Raw genomic sequence first — 19,713 nt, 5'->3', positions numbered from 1 at the left:
TATATAGCATCCCTATTTAGTAGTTGAGGAAAACAGAAGTTAAGTGACTTGCTTGGGGTCACATAGCAAGCAAATATCTGAGGCCAGATTTGAACTCAGTTCTTCCCAGACCCAGTGTTCTATCCCCTCTGAAATCTGGCTACTTCTGATAATATCTCTGTCACTGACACCATACAAGCAAAGCCATGCACCTGGTTCAGTAAGTTCATGCTTCTGCCAATTAATTATCTGGACATTGGAAGTGGAATGGTTGCAACTTCTGTAATTGCAGTTAATTGTAAGAAGTATCCTGAGGCATGGTTATAGGCTTATCAATAAAAACTGCCTAGGGGAGTGGTACCTTTCATCCCCAGGTCAGGGCCTGAATGAGTTTAATTTGGCCATATTCCATCTAATTACTAGAGTTTGCTGAGGCAATCTGGTATATTGATATTAGGCTATTACTTAGCCTGTATTTTTCTATAATTGCCACACAAATAGAATGAAAGTTATTAAATTTATTCCTGAAATCTGTGTAAACTATAGATATAGACTATTCCATAACTTACTAATATGGTCTTCTTTTAAAAAAAAATTGTACATATTACATGTTTATGGTAGTAAAGAATTGGAAATAAACTCTGATTGGAGAATGACAAAACACATTATTGCAAGAATATAGAAAATTCTGTGCCCTAAGAAATGAAGAAAACTTCGGGAAAAGTATGGAAAGACTTAGGTGAACTGATTCAGAGTGAAATAAACAGATCCAGGAAAACAAAATGCTCAATGATTACAACAATATAAATGGAAATAATGTTCAAACAAAACTGAATGCAATATATTGACCAAGTCTGGCTCCAAAAAAGAGATGAAAAAATGTGTCTCCCTCCTTTCATTCCATAACTTAGGGATTATGGATATGGAATATTGAAAATTAATAATAATAATTATAATAGCTGGCATTTATATATCACTTTAAAGTTTACAAAGCACATACTTTTTAACTCACTTGATTCTCACAAAAACCTTGTAAGTGCTATCATTATCCCCATTTTACAAATGTGGAAACTGAGATACAGAGATATTAAATGAATTGCTCAGGATCACCTGGTAAGAGTCTGAGGTGAGATTTGAACAATTTATGTTGTCTTGACTCTGAGTCTAATGTGGTTGATTTTCTGATATTTTTCTTTCAAATCTTTATTACAAGATAAAGCATGTTGGATGAGTGGGGAGGGGGACATATTTGGAAATGAATGTGATATAAAACCAAAGGAATTTTTTTTTTTTTTGCCTTTTTGGAGGGCAGTTGGGGTTAAGTAACTTGCCCAAGGTTACACGGCTAGTTTTTTTGTGTGGGTGTTAAGTGTCTGAGGCCGGAACTGAACTTGGGTCCTCCTGACTCCAGGGCCGGCGCTTTGCTCACTGCACCACCTAGCCGCCCCAACCAAAGGAAATTTTAAAGAAATAAATAGATTATTTTGGCATGACTTGTTCTTCATGAAGATATGCTGACAATGTGTTTGTCGAAGGAAATATTCATAGCACCAATGGAAACAATGAATATACTGGCATAATTCTGAATTGCAAAATATAACAGATTATCCATGTAGAAGACAGAAGCAAAACATTTATTCAGATACCATACGCTAAATCCCAACACCAGAAAACCGAATTCATCATAGCAACAAAGAAATCTATACCCAATAACACTGCAGAAAGCAACACCATTCCAAAGCCTTCCCACAAACAAACACTCACAAACCTAGCTATCTCTTTGCCCATGTCCTCTCTCGTCCCTTAAGTCTAACTGCTCTGCCTCCCAGCTTCCTTCTCCACCTGTTCAGCAAACTCTTCCCACCACAGGTGCCATGTGATTATATTCAGCCTATTAAGGGGCAGGGAAGATCTTCAAATTTCCTTACCATTACACTATGTCAAGTAGTTAAGACTAGTAGCTGTTGAAAAGAATTGCTTCCATGCAGTTTTCAGAGGAGGAAATTAAAGATATCTACAAGCATATGAAAAAATGCTCTAAATCACTATTGATTAGAGAAATGCAAATCAAAATAACTCTGAGGTACCACATCTCATCGGCCAGATTGGCTAAGATTACAAAACAGGAAAATGACAAATTCTGGAGAGGATGTAGAAAAATTGTAACACTAATGAATTTGTCGGTGGAGTTGTGAACTGATTCAACCATTCTGGAGAGCAATCTGGAACTATGACCAAAGGGCTATAAATAATTTCATACCCTTTGACCCAGCAATACCACTTCTAAGGTTATATCCCAAAGATATCATAGAAGTGGGAGGAATACCCATATATACAAAAATATTTATAGCAGCTCTTTTTGTGGTAGCAAAGAATTGGAAATTAAAGGGATGCCCATCAATTGGGTAATGGCTAAACAAGTTGTGGTATATGAATGTAATGGAATACTATTGTGCTTGGAAATAAGGAGCAGATACGGACTTCATATTTACCTGGAGAGGCTTATATGAACCGATGCTGAGTGAGAAGAGCAGAACCAAGAGAAATCTGTACACAATTACAGACGTAACATATGTATGATGACCAACTTTGATAGACTGGACTCTTCTCAGCAATGCAGGGTTATAAGACAACTCCAAAAGACTCATGATGGAAAGAGATGTCTACATTCAGAGAAAGAACTAGAAAGAACAGAGTTTGAATGCACATTGAAGCAAACTACCCGCTCTCTTTCTTTTTCTTGTTTGGTTTTGTTTCCTCTTTCCCATTGTTCTTTCCATCCATTACAATCCTTCTTTAAAACCTGACTAATGTCTAATGTGGAAGTATTTGCAGATCCTATACTTGATTACATGCTGCCCTGGCTGCGGGAGGATGGGGGGGAGGTGTGTTTGAAACTCAAGGGATTGTGGAACTGAATCTTGTAAACTAAAAGTAAACAAACAAATTAATAAAGACAAGAAAAGAAAAGAATTGTTTCCAGACTATTCTGGTCCAACTTTTGTTCTATCATGTGATTCTGCATGACTAATAGTCAGGCAGAGAGATCTATTGACAAAGAGAGGGTGCCCTCATAGGTCCACAGATTTTTATCTGAAACAGAGTGATCTGAGATCCTACCTTGACTCATGAATAGAGAGAAACTGAAGAACCAGTCAGTCATGACAACTGCTACTTCTTTTTCCCCTTGAAAATTTCTGTTATCACAAATAACACCAGGTAGAGTAGTGGAAAAGAGAATTGGACCAAGGGTCAGGAGGCCAGGGTTCTTGTTGCAGTTGTTCAAGAAGTTACCTACTTTCCTTCCAGTCATTTTCTATGGGCACTGGAGCATATGGACTTTTGGAGAGAATAGTGCTCATGTTTCTTCACCAAAAATCTTTTAAGAGAATGCAATGGAAAAGAGAGATAAAGTATTTATCAAGTATTTTCTGTATGCTGGCACTGAGCTAAGTAATGAGGAGGCAGAAAAGTGATACCATTTTTTGTTCTCAAGGAGCTTATTTTCTATTATGAGGAGAAAACTTATATCGGGGGTCCAGCTTCATGGAAGATAGAAAGGCCAGAGGGGTACTTAAGATCTGTTAGAAAAAGTACCAATGAAAATGGCATAACTCTAGGACTTTGGGAAGCAGTGCCAGGAAAGATGGTCCCTGACTCTTGGAAAGAGGCTAATAGGTTTAAGTGTCATAGTGGAATTGGGCTCTTTAACTCTCATAGAGGTGAGGGGTAAGATAGTCAACATCCAACTGAGAAGGGAGATGCTGAATCTAAGTGCCACATATGAATCTTCTTTGACAATAGCTAATAGGACTCTTGGTAGTTTGTATTGTTCTAAACTATCCTGAGACTTATTTTAATGAGGACTGTCAAATGTATGAATTTTGGGGAGGTGGGGATTTAACACAGTACAAACATACAACATTTACCAAAAAAAAAAAAAAAGATTTCTCAATGTGAAAACAGAACTCTTAAAGTAATCCCAAGAAGATAAGATACATAATCCTTTTTTTTTTTTTTTTCAGGAGGGAAGGCAGGGCAATTGGGGTTAAGTGACTTGCCCAAGGCCACATGGCTAGTAAGTGTTAAGTGTCTGAGGCCAGCTTTGAACTCAGGTCCTCCCGACTCCAGGGCCAGTGCTCTATTCACTGCACCACCTTGCAGCCCCTTCATAATCATTTCTTTTCCAAATGCTTTATTAACTTCTGACTTACATCATTCATTTCCGCCAGATTTTGAGTTACAAAATTTCTCCCCGTTTTCCCACTGCCCCAAAATAGCAGTCCCACAGGATATCCCCTCCTCCAATATGCTCTCTCCCATATTTTCTGCCATACCCCTTTAGATTTTTTCCAGTGGATCTCTATGCACCAGTGCCTATATATCTTATTTCCCAATTACATGTAAAATAGTGTTAATAATAGTATATATATATGTATATATATATATATATATATTTGAATATTTTATTTTAAAATTTTGAATTCCAGATTCATTCCCTTCCTCCCTTGTCACCCACGCTTACTGGAAAGATAAGCCATTCAGTATAGGTTGTACATGTGTGGCTAATGCAAAACAATAACATAGTAGATATATTGTAAAAGACTGACTATATTTCCCTCCCTCCTATCCCACCTCCCACTTGTTCTATTCTCTACTTTGATCCCATCCCTTTTCAAAAGTGGGTGCTTCTAACTTCCCTCCTCCTCAGCCTGCCCTCCCTTCCATCATCCCCCTCTCATCCCCTTCCCCCCTACTCTCCTGGAGGGTGATACCCTATTTAGTGTGTATTTCATTTCCTCCTCAAGCCAAATTCAGTGGGAATAAGGTTGACCCATTCCCTTTTGCCTTCCTATTCTTCCCCTCCATTGTAACCATTTCCCCTTGCCTCTTCTATATGAGATAGTTTACTCCATTCTGTCTCCCCCATCTCCTCTCATTATATTCCTCTCACTTCTTAATTTCAACTTTTAAGTAACATCCCTTCCTGTTAAATTGGTCCTGTGTCCTCTATCTATATATACCTGTAAACATATATACATACATTCACATATGTATTCATATGCCCATATACCCTCATATATAGACATATATGTATTTCTATTCCCTTCAACTACTGAGAAAAGTTTTATCAGTTACAATTATTGTTTTTCCATGTAGGAATGTTAATAGTTCAACTTTGATAAATTCCTTATGATTTCTTTTCCCTGTTTACCTTCTCATGTTCTCTTGCTTCTTGTATCTGAATGTCAAATTTTCTATTCAACTCTGGTTTTTTCAGCAAGAATGCTTGAAAGTCCTCTATTCCACTGAATGGAATGAAAATTCTATTTCCCCTGAAACATGATACTCAGTTTTGCTGGGTAGGTGACTCTTGGTTTTAATCCCAGCTCCTTTGACCTCCGGAATATCATATTCCAAGCTCTTTGATCCCTCAGTGTAGAAGCTACCAGATCCTCGGTAACCCTGATTGTGTTTCCACAATATTCAAATTGTTTCTTTCTGGCTGCTTGTAATATTCTCTCTTTAGTCTGGGAATTCTGGAACCTGGCTATAATATTCCTAGGAATTTTCTTTTGGGGATCTTTTTCAGGAGGTGATCGGTGGATTCTTTCAAGCTCTATTTTGTCCTCTGGTTCTAAAACATCAGGGCAGTTTTCTTTGAGAACTTCCTGGAGGACGATTTCTAGGTTCTTTCTTTGATCATGGCTTTCAGGTAGTCCAATAATTTTTAAATTATCTCTCCTGGATCTATTTTCCAGGTCAGTGGTTTTTCCCATGAGATATTTCACATTGCCTTCTGTTCTTTCATTTGTTTGTATCTGTTTAACAGCATCTTGATTTCTCATAAAGTTACTAGCTTCCATTTGCTCCAATCTAATTCTGAAGCAATGATTCTCCTCATTGAGCTTTTGAGATTCTTTTTCCATCTGGCTTTTTAAGGCATTCTTCTCTCATTGCCTTTTTGAGCCTCTTTTGCCATTTGAGTCAGTCTGTTTTTTAAGGTATTATTTCCTCCCTGTTGACTCTCATTTCATAATTTTCTTGCGTAGCTCTCATTTCTCTTTCCAATTTTCCCTCCACTTCTCTTATCTGCTTTTTAAGGTCCTCTATGGCCTGTAACCAGCTCGTATTTTCCTTTCAAGCTTTTGGTGCAGGAGTTCTAACTTCACTGTCTTCCTCTTGTTCCATGCTTTGCTCCTTTTTGTCCCCAAAATAGGAGTCTAATGTTGGAATCTTCTGTCTGCTTTTTTTTGCTTGCCTGGTCATGTCGCCTCTCAGTCACTTGACCCCTGGGCTTTTTGCCACAGTAGGACTCTGCCACCAGACAGGGGAGCTTTCATCCCAAATGCTGTGGTTTTCTTAGCTGCCGGAGGTATTAAATGGGTGCCCTCTCTGAGGTCTCCACATGCTCTGGCAAGCTGGACACACACACACCCCAGGACCTCCATCCTAGACTGCAATCAAGATCCAAGCAGGTTAAAGCAAAACTGATTACCCCTCAGACTGGTGCTTGGTCCCCCTACACTCTGCAAGGCAGGAGCTGAAGCTGCCATGTGGTGCTGGCTGTCTGTGCTGGCAGCTCAGCAGCTTCTTGCCCCAGGAGCAAAAGCCACGCACTCCCACTTACTGGGTCCTAAAGTCCAGACTGAAGTGACCTCTCACTTTGTCCTTTGCATCTATGTGTTGATAAATCTGGAAATGGCCACAGCTGCTGCTGATCTGGAGTCCTTCGGGCTGGCGGCTGGTCAGGCCCACTCTGGGGATAAAGCCTTGGCATGGGGCTGGGCTCGGCTCCTAGAGCACTGTGCTGGCTGATTTCTGCCAGGCTGTTCTCAGTGGGAAGGACGTTAGCTTCTCTGTGTCATTTTGTGGGTTCTGCAGCTCCAAAGTTTGTTTAGAGTCCCCTTTTTACATGGATTGGGGAAGGTGGAAGCCGGAGCTGTGGGGAGGTCCTACTTCTACTCCACCCCTCAAATTGATATTCTTCATAATCATTTCTTAAGGAAGATTAGAAGTGGGTTGCCATTTTGTACCTGTCCTGCTTCCAGCAAGATCTCTCATATAGCAACCGGAAAGGAATGAAAGAAACAAGTTAATAGCTACCATATTGACTACCAGAAGTAGACTATCTTGAGCAAGACTCCTAGGAATCCCTTATTTGAGCCTTGCCTATGCTTTCCTTTCCAGGCAGGTCAAATACTAGTGCCCATGTATGTATTCTAACTCCTCCCTGGGTCTTGGAGACAGTCTCCTACTGTCTGTGCTTCAAGGTCTACAGGCCTGTATTAATGGGACAAGTCAGTTTTGAATCAAGGGAGACCTGCCCTATCAACAAACAGCTGCCTCCTCAATCTAGTCATCATGACTTGTTACAGCCCACGATCTTTCTATCTGGAACCGAATTATGGCTCTTGTCCCAGATAGCTAGAAGGGAACTGTCACTGGAGAATTATGATATTGCCAGGAATAGCTATGCAGGCGGACTCCTAACATGGCTTTTTCCTCCCAAAACTAACTAGCCATGTGACCACAGACAATTCCTTCACCTCTCTGGGCCTCAGTTACCTAATGTGCAAAATAAAGATTTAAACTAAATGTTGTCCAAGGTCCTTTTCACCACTAACAGCCTATGGGCCTATAATTCCGAATGCTTAAGAGTTTTCTGTAGTAGTCCAACAAGGAGAATAAGTGCAAATTTATAAGATCAGTGCTATTTCTTTCTTTTTTTTTTTTTTTTAAAGCAATTGGGGTTAAGTAAATTGCTCAAGGTTCCATGGCCAGGTATTTCTGGGTGGGTGCTAAGTGTCTGAGCCTGGATTAGATCCCCAGGTCATCCCGACACTGGGGCTGGTGCTCTTACTCGCTGTGCTACGTGGCCACCCTGATCAGTGCTTTTCTTAAAGAGCCCAGGAGCCAGGTGTATTTGCCCTGGAGGTGAAATGTGCCTCATTCAAAAGACATCAATTTAATAAAGTGTTCAATTATGAAAAAAAAAGTAGAACTTTACTTAACCAAAGACTTTATTTTTCAATTTACATGATTCCTTTTCTTCAAAAAGCTCAAGGCCTTACACATAGGACTTCTCAACCATAAAATATTTCTCAGTTATGGCAGCCGTAAAATAGAGAAAGTTGTTTATGAGCAAAGAGAAGGAGAGGGAAACCCAGGAGTATGGAAGGACACAGAGGCAAAACTGTAGGGAGTTTCAGGCATGAAGAATAGTTAATTTAAATAATGATATATCAAAAGTCAGAGTTTCTAGTCCAAATCATTTTACATTTCAAAATCACAGTAGACAATGTTCAAATAAATCAAAACATTTTAATAAGTTTTAAGGTAACATTGTAAATTTTCAGCTATCAATTTTTTTCCTTGACAGATGAAACATGAATAGAGGAGACCTTCCATTCATTACAACGCAGAGAACTAATGACATTGGTATGTTTCTGTGTGCCTTATAGTACAATTTAATGGTTCCATGGAAGTTTATACAGAATTGATATTACATGAGAATGAAACATTAATAATCAGATACATAATACTGAAAAACTTCATTTGCTGGGAACTTTTCTTTTTTTTTTTTGCTTTATTTTTGGAGGGGGGAAGGCAGGGCAATTGGGATCAAGTGACTTGCCCAAGGTCACATGGCTAGTAAGTGTTAAGTGTCTGAGGCCAGATTTGAACTCAGGTGCTCCTGACTCCAGGGCCAGTACTCTATTCTCTCCACCACCTAGCTGCCCAACTGCTGGGAACTTTTCTTGCAGAGAGTATGTTTTACTCTTTTTAATATTTGTAAAAATACTTATGCTTGTCTTTTAGTCCTTAGGTTATCTTATACATATGTAATCACTCCTTTATTTCCCACCTCAGTTTATTTAAATAGTATAGAATCAGTCAGTCATCAAGCATTTATTAAGTGCCTCTTATGTCCTAAGTGCTATACGATGTGTTGAAATCCACAGAATGAAGGACAGTTTTTAGTACTTATACAGATTATTAAAGCCATATTACATTTTTGCCTGAAGTTAATTAATCATACATTTTAGCAAGGGTTCTTAACCTGAGGTCCCCCAGCTAATTTTTGTAGAAAAATATTTGGATAATTATTTCAATATAATTGGTTTCTTTTGTGAACCTTTGTGTTTTATTTCATGTAATTAAAAACATTATTCTATGAAAGGTTCCATTGGCTTTGCTAGATTGCCAAAGGGATCCATGATACAAAAAAGGTTAAGAAACTCTACTTATTAGTATTTGATTGTAGAAGTATCTAGCAGTTGTCTTATATTGACTTTATCAGCATTATCAACATGTTCGTAATTATTGATCCATGATATTATAAAAGTTTGCAAAAATTTCCATAAGGTTTATTTAGCTTTTAGGTTGGACGATGTATGTTAAGTTCAACTGAAATAGCTGGAGGGGGTGGGGAGGGTTCTTTTTAAAAACCATTGCTTGTATGACTTACCTTATCCTAGAGGGGAAAAAAAAGAGGAAACCTTTCACCATTCTCTTAAATGAAAGGTGGAGATATACAGATGTGGAATATTTTAAGTGCTATTAGACATATTTCATTTGCTGTGTTTTGCTCTAAATTTTCTTTGTCACAAGGGAGGATTGAATAGGAGTGGAGTAGGTTGAGAAATGATTTGGTTATTTAAAAAAACATAAATAAAATGATCAAATTGGGGAAAATGTTCCTGTGATTTTGTTTTGACTCATAGTAATATAACGCTTAAATATTATTCCTGCTTGTGTCCTGACAAGCTTCACAACAAAAAAAAGTATGGATGAACTGTGAATATACTTTTTATCTTGTCTCTAGATTTTGACAACATTCTCTAAAACCTAACTTAAGAGAGAGGGAAGAAATACATTGTTAAATGTGGATAATAAAAAAGCAAAAGATATAAATAAAAATAACCTGGCTTAAATTGAGGGATTGTATAATTGTACTTTTGGTGCTGATTATAAGTAATTCCATGCAAGAAATGTAATGATAACATTTCATTTCCTCAAATATTAGTTCTAAATGTTTAAATAGATTGTCTGTGTAGGGGTAGTATGAAATATTTTCCCAGCAAATGTTTCTTTCTTAAGATATGACTTATAGTCAGTGTGCAAGTATAGATTTAAATTAGCCTCCAATAATGTAATGTTATTTCTTAACAATTAAAAATGACTTTTATGTTTTGGGTGAAAAATAGACAGCCTTAAAATTCGCCTGAAAAATGGATTGAGTTCTTCCAAGTATAAACCAGTAGACTATCAACAATTACATGCAATTACTGAAGCAAAAAAGCTAGCATCTGCTTCTATACAATTAAAGGTAAGGCAGTTTTTTCTTAGAACAATTTGCTAATCAGAGAATGTAATAATCAAATTATTTAAACTCCTCCACATGGAAATACCTATTTTGTCATAAAAGTCCAAAGAAACAATTTGTATTATTTTTAAAACTCCAAACAATTGTGCTACTTTTTTTTTCTGAACATACAGTGAACTTGATTTTAATTATATAAGGCAGATAATTTTATGACTTTGACAGTTTAAAGCTTGTACTAAAAATAATTTCAAGGGCAAATAAGTGCTGACCAACTCCTACTTATCCACAAATGAAAAATAGCTTCCTTGGTTGTAAACATCACTTAGAAAAACTAAGCCTGAAATGGATACTTGTACAATTGAATGCAAGATACATTTTTAAAGTGTCTTAATGATGTACTAGGTAAATAGACATTGTTTTTAACATAATGTGCTGTATAGAATTATTTACACTATTGCTTTGCTCAGTTCAAATGAGTTTTACATATAGGTAAACTGCCCGGCTCCCCAAATGAAAGAAATAGACCAACCAGTCAATCATTTCAGTGAGCTAGTGAAGCCCTTTTTTTGTTGTTTGTTGATTAGTGGTATCTGATTCTTGTGATCCAATTTGTGGTTTGTTTGTTTGTTTTGGCAGAGATACTGGAGTATTTTGCCATTTCCTTTCCCAGTTCATTTTACAGATGAGGGAACTGAAGCAAATAGGGTTAAGTGACTTGCACAGGATCACATGGCTAGTTACTCAGATACTTATCTGAGGACAGATTTGAACTCAGTTCCTCCAGACTCCAGACCTGGCAATTCTATCCACTGAGGCACCTACCTGCCCTAGTGAAGCTCTTAGGCATGTTTTACTCTGTCTTTTGAATGCCTTTTCTTCTGTTGCTGCTTGAAGATACCCGAGTCTAGCTCCTCATCTGAATTATGTTTCAAAATTCCCTTTCATTCTTATCTTATTACTGAATCTTTGACCAAGAATACCTTCAAATTTTCTTGTAGATTCCACTTGGTGTAACTTCAAAGTCACTGATGGGAAAGATGGTGAAGGGATTCCCTTTATCCCCATCATGCCTCTAGTTGTCTTGCAGATCAACTCAGGAACAAAACTAAAAGCGGCCAGGTGGGGCCATTGATCTTTGTTATATATCCCTGCTTCTTTTAACATTTCTGCCAGTCACAGATGCTCAGGTTTTCCTACAATTGTATGAATGATCAATCAACAAATACTTAATAAGAGCACTTTGTGCACACAAAGCGTGCAGAGCACTTTGCTAGATGGTGAGGTGGGAGAGAATTGCAAAGTTTAGAAAAGACCCGATTCCTGTCCTCTTGGGCCTTATCTTCTGGCCAGATGATAAGACCCAAACACAAAAATTTAAAATTTTGTGATAAATGCATCAGAGAGATGCAAAACAAAGTGGTATGTGAGGTCTGTTGCAGAAAGTTGTTAACAACTAGGGAGGACCATGGAACACTTTGTGGATAAAATGGCATCTGCTTGGGCTTTGAAGGATGAGTAGGAATTCAGTGGGTGAAAGGTAAGAGAAGGGAGAGTATTTCAGGCTTAGAGAAGAACATGAGCAATGACAAAATTGAGAGTACTAAATACATTTGGAGCTAGAGAGAAGGAGGTAGGGCAGGGCAGGTAGAAAACAGAGAGTAACTCATACAGGTGTGGGGAACTTGTGGCCCTCTAGGTATTCAAGTGTGATCCTTTTACTGAATCCAACTTCACAGAACAAATCCCCTTAATAAAGGATTTGTTCTATAAACTTGGATTCAGTCAAAAGGCCGTACCCAAGGACCTAGAAAGCCACTTGTGACCTTGCCTCTGTGCTTTTTCTCCTCAACTTGGACCTCCAGACATTGACCAGGCCTTACCTTTTTTGATATCTATATTTTGCCATTCCCTTAAATTTGTTTAAAAACCTGGATGGGAGGCAGAGTCAAGATGGTGGAATAGAAATAGGACTTCTGCAGGGTTCCGGCTTCCACCTCCTCCAATTCATGTAAAAGGTGACTCTAGACAAACTTTGGAGCTACAGAACCCACAAAATGACAGCGAGAAGCTAACCTCCTGCTGAGGATAGCCCAGCAGGCCAGCAGGAAGGGGCCAGCACAGTGCTCTGGGAGCCGTCCCTGAGCTGGAGGTTTTAGCCTCAGGTTGGGCCTGACCAGCCGCCGACTAGAGGGACTTCAGATCACCAGCAGCTGTGGCAGTTTCCAGAATGATCAACACATAGATGCTAAGGACAAAGTGAGAAGTCACTGCAGTGTAGACTTTGGGATCCAGTAGTTCGGGAGTGCAGTCTGGCCTTTGCACCTGGGGCGAGAAGAGGCTGGGGTGAGAAGCGGCTGAGGCACAGTGGCCATGCAGCTCCAGCCACGTGGCTCCTTCAGCTCCTGGCCTACAGATTGTAGGGGGACCAAGCAACTGGTGTGAGGGGTAATCGCTCTTGCTTTAACCTGTTTGTATCTTGATTGTGGTCTAGGGTGGAGGTCCTGGGGTGTATGACCAGCTTGCCAGAGCATGTGGAGGCTTTGGAGAAGGCACCCATCTAATACCTTCAGCAGCTGAGAAAACCCCAGCGATTGGGAAGAAGCTCCCCTGTCTGGTAGCAGAGTCCTACTATGGCAAAAAGCCCAAAAGTCAAGTAGTTGAGTGGCAACATGAGCAAACAAGGGAAGCAAACCAAGCAGAACAACCTGACTTTACACTCCTATTTTGGGGACAAAAAGGATCAAAGCATGGAATAGGAGGAAGACAGTAAAGTCAGAACTCCTGCATCAAAAGTTTCCAAGAAAAATATGGGCTGTTTACAGGCCATAGAGGACCTTAAGAAGGATTTTGAAAACCAAATAAGAAAAGTGGAAGAAAAATTGGGAAGAGAAATGAGAACAATTCAAGAAAATTATGAAATGAGAGTCAACATTCTGACTAAAGAAAATAACACCTTAAAAAATAGACTAACTCAAATGGCAAAAGAGGCCCAAAAAGGCAATGAGGAGAAGAATACCTTAAAAAGCCAAATTTTCCAGATGGAAAAAGAATCTCAAAAGCTCCCTGAAGAGAATCATTCCTTCAAAATTAGATTGGAGCAAATGGAAGCTAGTAACTTTATGAGAAATCAAGATGCTGTTAAACAGATCCAAACAAATGAAAAAATAGAAGGCAGGCGTGGAGTCAAGATGGCAGAGTAGAAGCAGGACCTACCTGTGGCTCTGGCTTCCACATTCCCCAATCCATGTAAAAGGGGACTCTGAACAAACTTTGGAGCTGCAGAACCCACAAAATGACACAGAGAAACTAACCTCCCACTGAGGACAGCAGGGCAGGCCAGCAGGAATCGGCCAATGCAACGCTCTGGGAGCCGAGCCCAGGCTCTGTGAGCCAGAGGTTTTAGGCCCAGGGTGGGCCTGACCAGCTACCAACTGAAGGGACTCCAAATCACCAGCAGCTGTGGCCATTTCCAGATTTATCAATACATAGATGCGAAGGATAATGTGAGAGGTCAGTGAAGTGTGGACTTTGGCACCAGTTGTTGGGAGAGCATTGGCTTTTGGTCCCAGGGTGAGAAGCTGCTGAGATGCCTGGCACAGCAGTGCCACGTGGCAGCTTCAGTTCCTGGCATGCAGAGTGTAGGGGGACCAAGCCACCAGTCTGAGGGGTAATCACTCTTGCTTTAACCTGCTTGGATCTGGATTGCAGTCTAGGGTAGAGGTCCTGGGGTGTGTGACCAGCTTGCCAGAGCGTGTGGAGGCTTCGGAGAGGGCACCCAACTAATACCTCTGGCAGCTGAGAAAACCCCAGCGTTTGGGACAAAAGCTCCCCTGTTTGGTGGCAGAGTCCTACTGTGGCAAAAAGCCCAGGGGTCAAGTAACTAAGGGGCAACATGACCATGCAAAGGAAACAAAGCGGACAGAAGATTCCAACATTAGACTCCTATTTTGGGGACAAAAAGGAGCAAAGCATGGAACAGGAGGAAGACAGTGAAGTCAGAACCCCTGCACCAAAAGCCTCAAAGGAAAATACAAGCTGGTTACAGGCCATAGAGGAGCTTAAGAAGCAGATAAGAGAAGTGGAGGAAAAATTGGGAAGAGAAATGAGAACGATGCAAGAAAATTACAAAATGAGAGTCAACAGCCTGACTGAGGAAAATCACACCTTTAAAAACAGACTGACTCAATTGGCAAAAGAGGTACAAAAAGGCAATGAGGAGAGGAATGCCTTAAAAAGCTGAATTTTCCAGATGGAAAAAGAATCTCAAAAGCTCAATGAGTTGAATCTTTCCCTCAGATTTAGATTGGAGCAAAGGGAAGCTAGTGACTTTAAGAGAAATCAAGATGATTTTAAACAGATCCAAACAAATGAAAGAATAGAAGGCAGTGTGAAATATCTCATGGGAAAAACCACTGACCTGGAAAATAGATCCAGGAGAAATAATTTAAAAATTATTGGACTACCTGAAAGCCATGATAAAAGAAAGAACCTAGAAATTATCCTCCAGGATGTTCTTGAAGAAAACTGCTCTTATGTTTTAGAACCAGAGGGCAAAAAAGAGGTTGAAAGAATCCACCAATAACCTCCTGAAAAAGATCCCCAAAAGAATACTCCTAGGAATATTATAGCCAGGTTCTAGAATTCCCAGATCAAGGAGAGAATATTACGAGCAGCCAGGAAGAAACAATTTGAATATTGTGGAAACACAATCAGGATAACACAGGATCTGGCAGCTTCTACACTGAGGGCTCAAAGGGCCTGGAATAGGATATTCCAGAGGGCAGAGGAGCTGGGATTAAAACCATGAATCACCTACCCAGCAAAACTGAGTATCATGTTTCAGGGGAAAAATTTTCATTCAGTGGAATAGAGAACTTTCAAGCATTCTTAATGAAAAAACCAGATTTGAATAGAAAATTTGACATCCAGATACAAGAAGGAAGAGAAGCTTGAGAAGGTAAACTGGGAAAAGAAATGATAACCCACTGATCAAAGTTGAGTTATTAACATTCCTACATGGAAAAAACAATCATTGTAATTGATGAAACTTTTCTCAGTATGAAAATAGTTGAAGGGAATATATATATATATATATATATGTGTGTGTGTGTGTGTGTGTGTGTGTGTGTGTATACATATGTATATATATCGGAGGGTATATGGGCGTATGAATACATGTGTGAATGTGTGTATATATGCTTACAAGTATACATAGAGGGCACAGGACCAATTTAATAGGAAGGGATGATACTTATAAGGGGAAATTAAAAGGTGAGAGAAGAATATAATGAGAGGAGATGGAGAGAGACAGAATGGGGTAAACTATCTCATAAAGAAGAGGCAAGAAAAAAGGGTTACAATGGAGGGGAAGAATAGGAAGGCAAAAGGGAATGGGCCAACCTTATTCTCACTGAATTTGGCTCGGGGAGGGAATGAAATACACACTAAATAGGGTATCACCCTACAGGAGAGTAGGGGGGAGGGGATGAGAGGGGGCATGATGGAAGGGAGGGCAGGCTGGGGAGAGGGAAGTTGGAAGCACTCACTTTTGAAAAGGGAAGGGATCAAAGTAGAGAATAGAACAAGTGGGTAGTGGGATAGGAGGGAGGGAAATATAGTCAGTCTTTTACAATATATCTACTATGTTAATGTTTTGCATTAGTTACACATGTACAATCTATACTGAACTGCTTATCTTCCCAGTAAGGGTAGGTGACAAGGGAGGAAGGGAATGAATCTGGAATTCAAAGTTTTAAAATGAAATGTTTAAAATTATATATACACATATACTATTATTAATACTATCTTACATGTAATTGGGTAAGAAGATATACAGGCACCATGCCCTACTGGAAAAGTATAAGGGGGTATGGGAGAAGATATGGGAGAGAGCAGATTGGAGGAGGGGATATCCTGTGGGACTGCTATTTTGGCATGGTATGTAGGGGAAAAATGGGGAGAAAATTTGTAACTCAAAATCTGGCAAAAATGAATGATGTAAATCAGAAGTTAATAAAGCATTTGAAAAATAAACAAAAAAATAAAAAGTAAACAAAATAAACAGAATAGCAAAAAAAAATGTGACTACTAAAAAAAAAAAAGAAAGAAAAAATAGAAGGCAATGTGAAATATCTCATTGCGAAAACCACTGACCTGGAAAATAGATCCAGGAGAGATAATTTAAAAATTATTGGACTACCTAAAAGTCACAATCGAAAAAAGAACCTAGAAATCATCCTTCAAGAAATTCTCAAGGAAAATTGCCCCGATGTTTTAGAACCAGAGGTCAAAATAGAGGTTGAAAGAATCCACTGATCATCACCTCCTGAAAAAAGATCCCCCAAAAAAAACTCCTAGGATATTATAGCCAGGTTCTGGAATTCCCAGATTAAGGAGAGAATATTACAAGCAGCCAGGAAGAAACAATTTGAATATTGTGGAAACACAATCAGGATAACACAGAATCTGGCAGCTTCCACACTGAGGTATCAAAGGTCTTGGAATATGATATTCCGGATGTCAAAGGAGCTGGGATTAAAACCAAGAATCACCTACCCAGCAAAACTGAGTATCATGTTTCAGGGGAAAATATGGTCATTCAGTGGAATAGAGGACTTTCAAGCATTCTTGATGAAAAAACCAGAGAAGAATAGAAAATTTGACATGCTGATACAAAAAAGCAAGAGAAGCTTGAGAAGGTAAACAGGGAAAAGAAATAATAAGGAACATAATGAAGTTGAACTATTTACATCCCTCCATGGAAAAACGATAATTATAACTGATGAAACTTTACTCAGTATGAGAAGAATTGAAGGGAATAAGTGTGTATGTATGTATGTGTGTTTATATATATATACATACATATCACAAATTCATATATATATATATATATACAGGAAGGTATATGTGCATATGAATACATAGTGAATGTGTGTATATATGTTTACAGGTATACATAGATAGCCCGCATGGTGAAATTAAGAGGTGAGAGAGGATTATAATGAGATAAAATGGGGAGAGACAGAATGGGGTAAACTATCTCATATAGAAGAGGCAAGGGAAAATGGTTACAATGGAGGGGAAGAACAGGAAGGTAAAAGGGAATGGGTCAACCTTACTCTTATTGAATTTGGCTTAGGGAGGGAATTACATACACACTAAATAGGGTGTCTTACCCTACAAGAGAGTAGGAGGGAAGGGGATGAGAGGAGGGATGATTGAAGGGAGGGCAGGATGCGGGGGCCGGAGAGAGGGAAGTTGGGCACCTACTTTTGAAAAGGAACAGGATCAAAGTAGAGAATAGAATAAGTGGGAGGTGGGATGGGGGGAGGGAAATATAGTCTTTTACAATTTATCCACTATGGAGATGTTTTGTATAGCTACACATGTACAACTTATACTGAATTGCTTATCTTCCCAGTAAGGGTGGGTGACAAGGGAGGATGGGAATGAAAGTTTTAAAATCAAATGTTAAAAAAATATATAGTATTATTAATATTATTTTACACATAACTGGGAAATAAGATATACAGGTACTGGAGCATAGAGATCCACTGTGCCCTACTGGAAAGTCAGAGGGTGTATGGGAGAAGATATGGGAGAGAGCAAATTGGAGGAGGGGATATCCAGTTGAATCGCTATTTTGGTGTGGTGGGTTGGAGAAAAACGGGGAGAAAATTTGTAACTCAAAATCTTGCAGAAATGAATGATGTAAACTAGAAGTTAATAAAGCATTTGATAAAAAAAAAAAACAACAACCTGGATGTTAGTTTTGGATTCAAAGAACTCTCAGGTCTCTTCTTTCAGTTATGATTGCTCAGATTGAAACCTCTTGCCTTTGTTTTGTACATGTTGCCATACCATGTTGGCTTAACCTGGCCTCTAGTCTTAGGATGTTGCCCCTAATCCTTTCTTTACATCCCTGGTACTTAGTATACTGCCTAACACATGATCGGCACCTGATAAATGCATGTTGACTAATTGACTAATCTGGTCCCAATGCTGTCTAACTAGCACTTGCAGATGTTTGGACTTGTCGTTAACAGTTTAAGGATGAGAGCCTTATGCTATATAGTCAATTTGAATCCAAAGTTCTGAAAATCTCATGTGAATATCAATTTATTTCCTGTAAAATTGGAGAGAGTATTTTGAATGTTCATATTATAAATAAACATTGCTCTAAGAGAAGAACAATTAGCTTCTTTCAGTTCAACGAAACTCATAGTAATCAATAAATATTTAACTGAATTTTGACAGTGCCATTTTTTTTACATAAAAACTAAAAGATGAAGTAAAATTCAGTCTTTTAGTAACTTAAATATTAGTTATTTTGAGAACATGCTCTACACTTTATCTGTAATTGTGTGACCATTTAATATGTAATATTCATTCTCATGAGAGGCATCTACCTACACCTGATGAAATTATAATGAGCCAGGATGAAAATTTCGTAGCTCAATCCTTTATTTGGGAACTGGAAAACTGGTAAAAATAGAATTTTATGTCCTAGGGTCAATTGAGAGCATCTTTGTAAAGCATCTTGTAAATTGCAAACGTCTTTTATAAATTTATAAATCTTTTCATAGAAGAAAAAGAAAAGGAAAGATGATAAGAGAAGAAATACGTTTATAATTAGGCATGTCACTAAATGAAGAGAACAAACTGCTTGATGTGCAAACAAAATAGGGAATAACACTATTTTTTTCCATTTCACCAATAAATTGAAATGGGAAATAGAAGCAAAATTTGAAATTAAAAATTGAGAGAAAAGATGTAGAGTGGACATCTATAGAAATAGGCTTGGATTTTTTTCAGCTTTGCATTTCAGCCTCCATTTACATGTACTTTTCATTTTGATGTGCATTTCATAAAGCAAGATTTTGTAAGTTGCTGTTCAGTCATTTTTCAGTTGTGTACGATTTTTCATGACCGCATTTCGGGTTTTCTTGGCAAAGATACTGGAGTGGTTTGCCATTCCCTTTTCCAGCGTATTTTACAGATAAGGAAACTGAGGTAAACACGGTTCTGTGTCTTGCCTGGGGCCATACAGCTAGTAAGGTTTTGTATACATCCATCCTTTTTTTATGATGTACTTAAAGGGGTAGAAAATTAATTTCTTACTTTGCTTCAAGAAACTCCTTAATTGTAGACTAATATTTTAAGCCTGTTCTGATAGTCATGGCTTTTGGTGATGGTGGTCCTCTGTCTGTTTTAAAGATCACATCTAGGATAACTATGCAACATCTTCATATTGTTAGTTAAAGTTGTATACATATATTCCGCCAAGATGATTTTGATGATATTTTGAAATGATCGGGGAGAAGAATTGAACCTGTGATTTCAGTAGCGTAGGGAACCCCCAGACAAGGGAACTCCTATCAATGCAGCTTGGCACCTTCTTTGCA

At 38.6% G+C, this 19,713-nt stretch overlaps 1 protein-coding gene across 3 annotated transcripts in view; it reads left to right on the top strand.

Moving 5' to 3' along the window:
• Positions 1–19,713, top strand: part of CCDC148 (coiled-coil domain containing 148) — a 288,487-nt gene that overhangs the window by 72,423 nt on the left and 196,351 nt on the right. For 2 of the 3 annotated variants that reach the window (XM_069080748.1, XM_069080749.1), the window contains 2 exons: positions 8,363–8,421; positions 10,191–10,312. The exons of the other annotated variant lie outside the window; for it this stretch is intronic. In XM_069080748.1, the coding sequence (XP_068936849.1) occupies positions 8,370–8,421; positions 10,191–10,312 (174 nt within the window). In that variant the 5' untranslated portion in view covers positions 8,363–8,369. The remainder of the gene's footprint in view (positions 1–8,362; positions 8,422–10,190; positions 10,313–19,713) is intronic. 3 annotated transcript variants of the gene reach the window in all.

This window comes from Petaurus breviceps, unplaced genomic scaffold, assembly GCF_028583685.1.
Source record: "Petaurus breviceps papuanus isolate PSGF00001 unplaced genomic scaffold, PetGlider_PUasm1.0 91133, whole genome shotgun sequence".
Lineage (NCBI taxonomy): Eukaryota > Metazoa > Chordata > Mammalia > Diprotodontia > Petauridae > Petaurus > Petaurus breviceps.
Note: the sequence above shows the minus strand (reverse complement) of the source record. Positions and strands in the feature narration are given on the sequence as shown.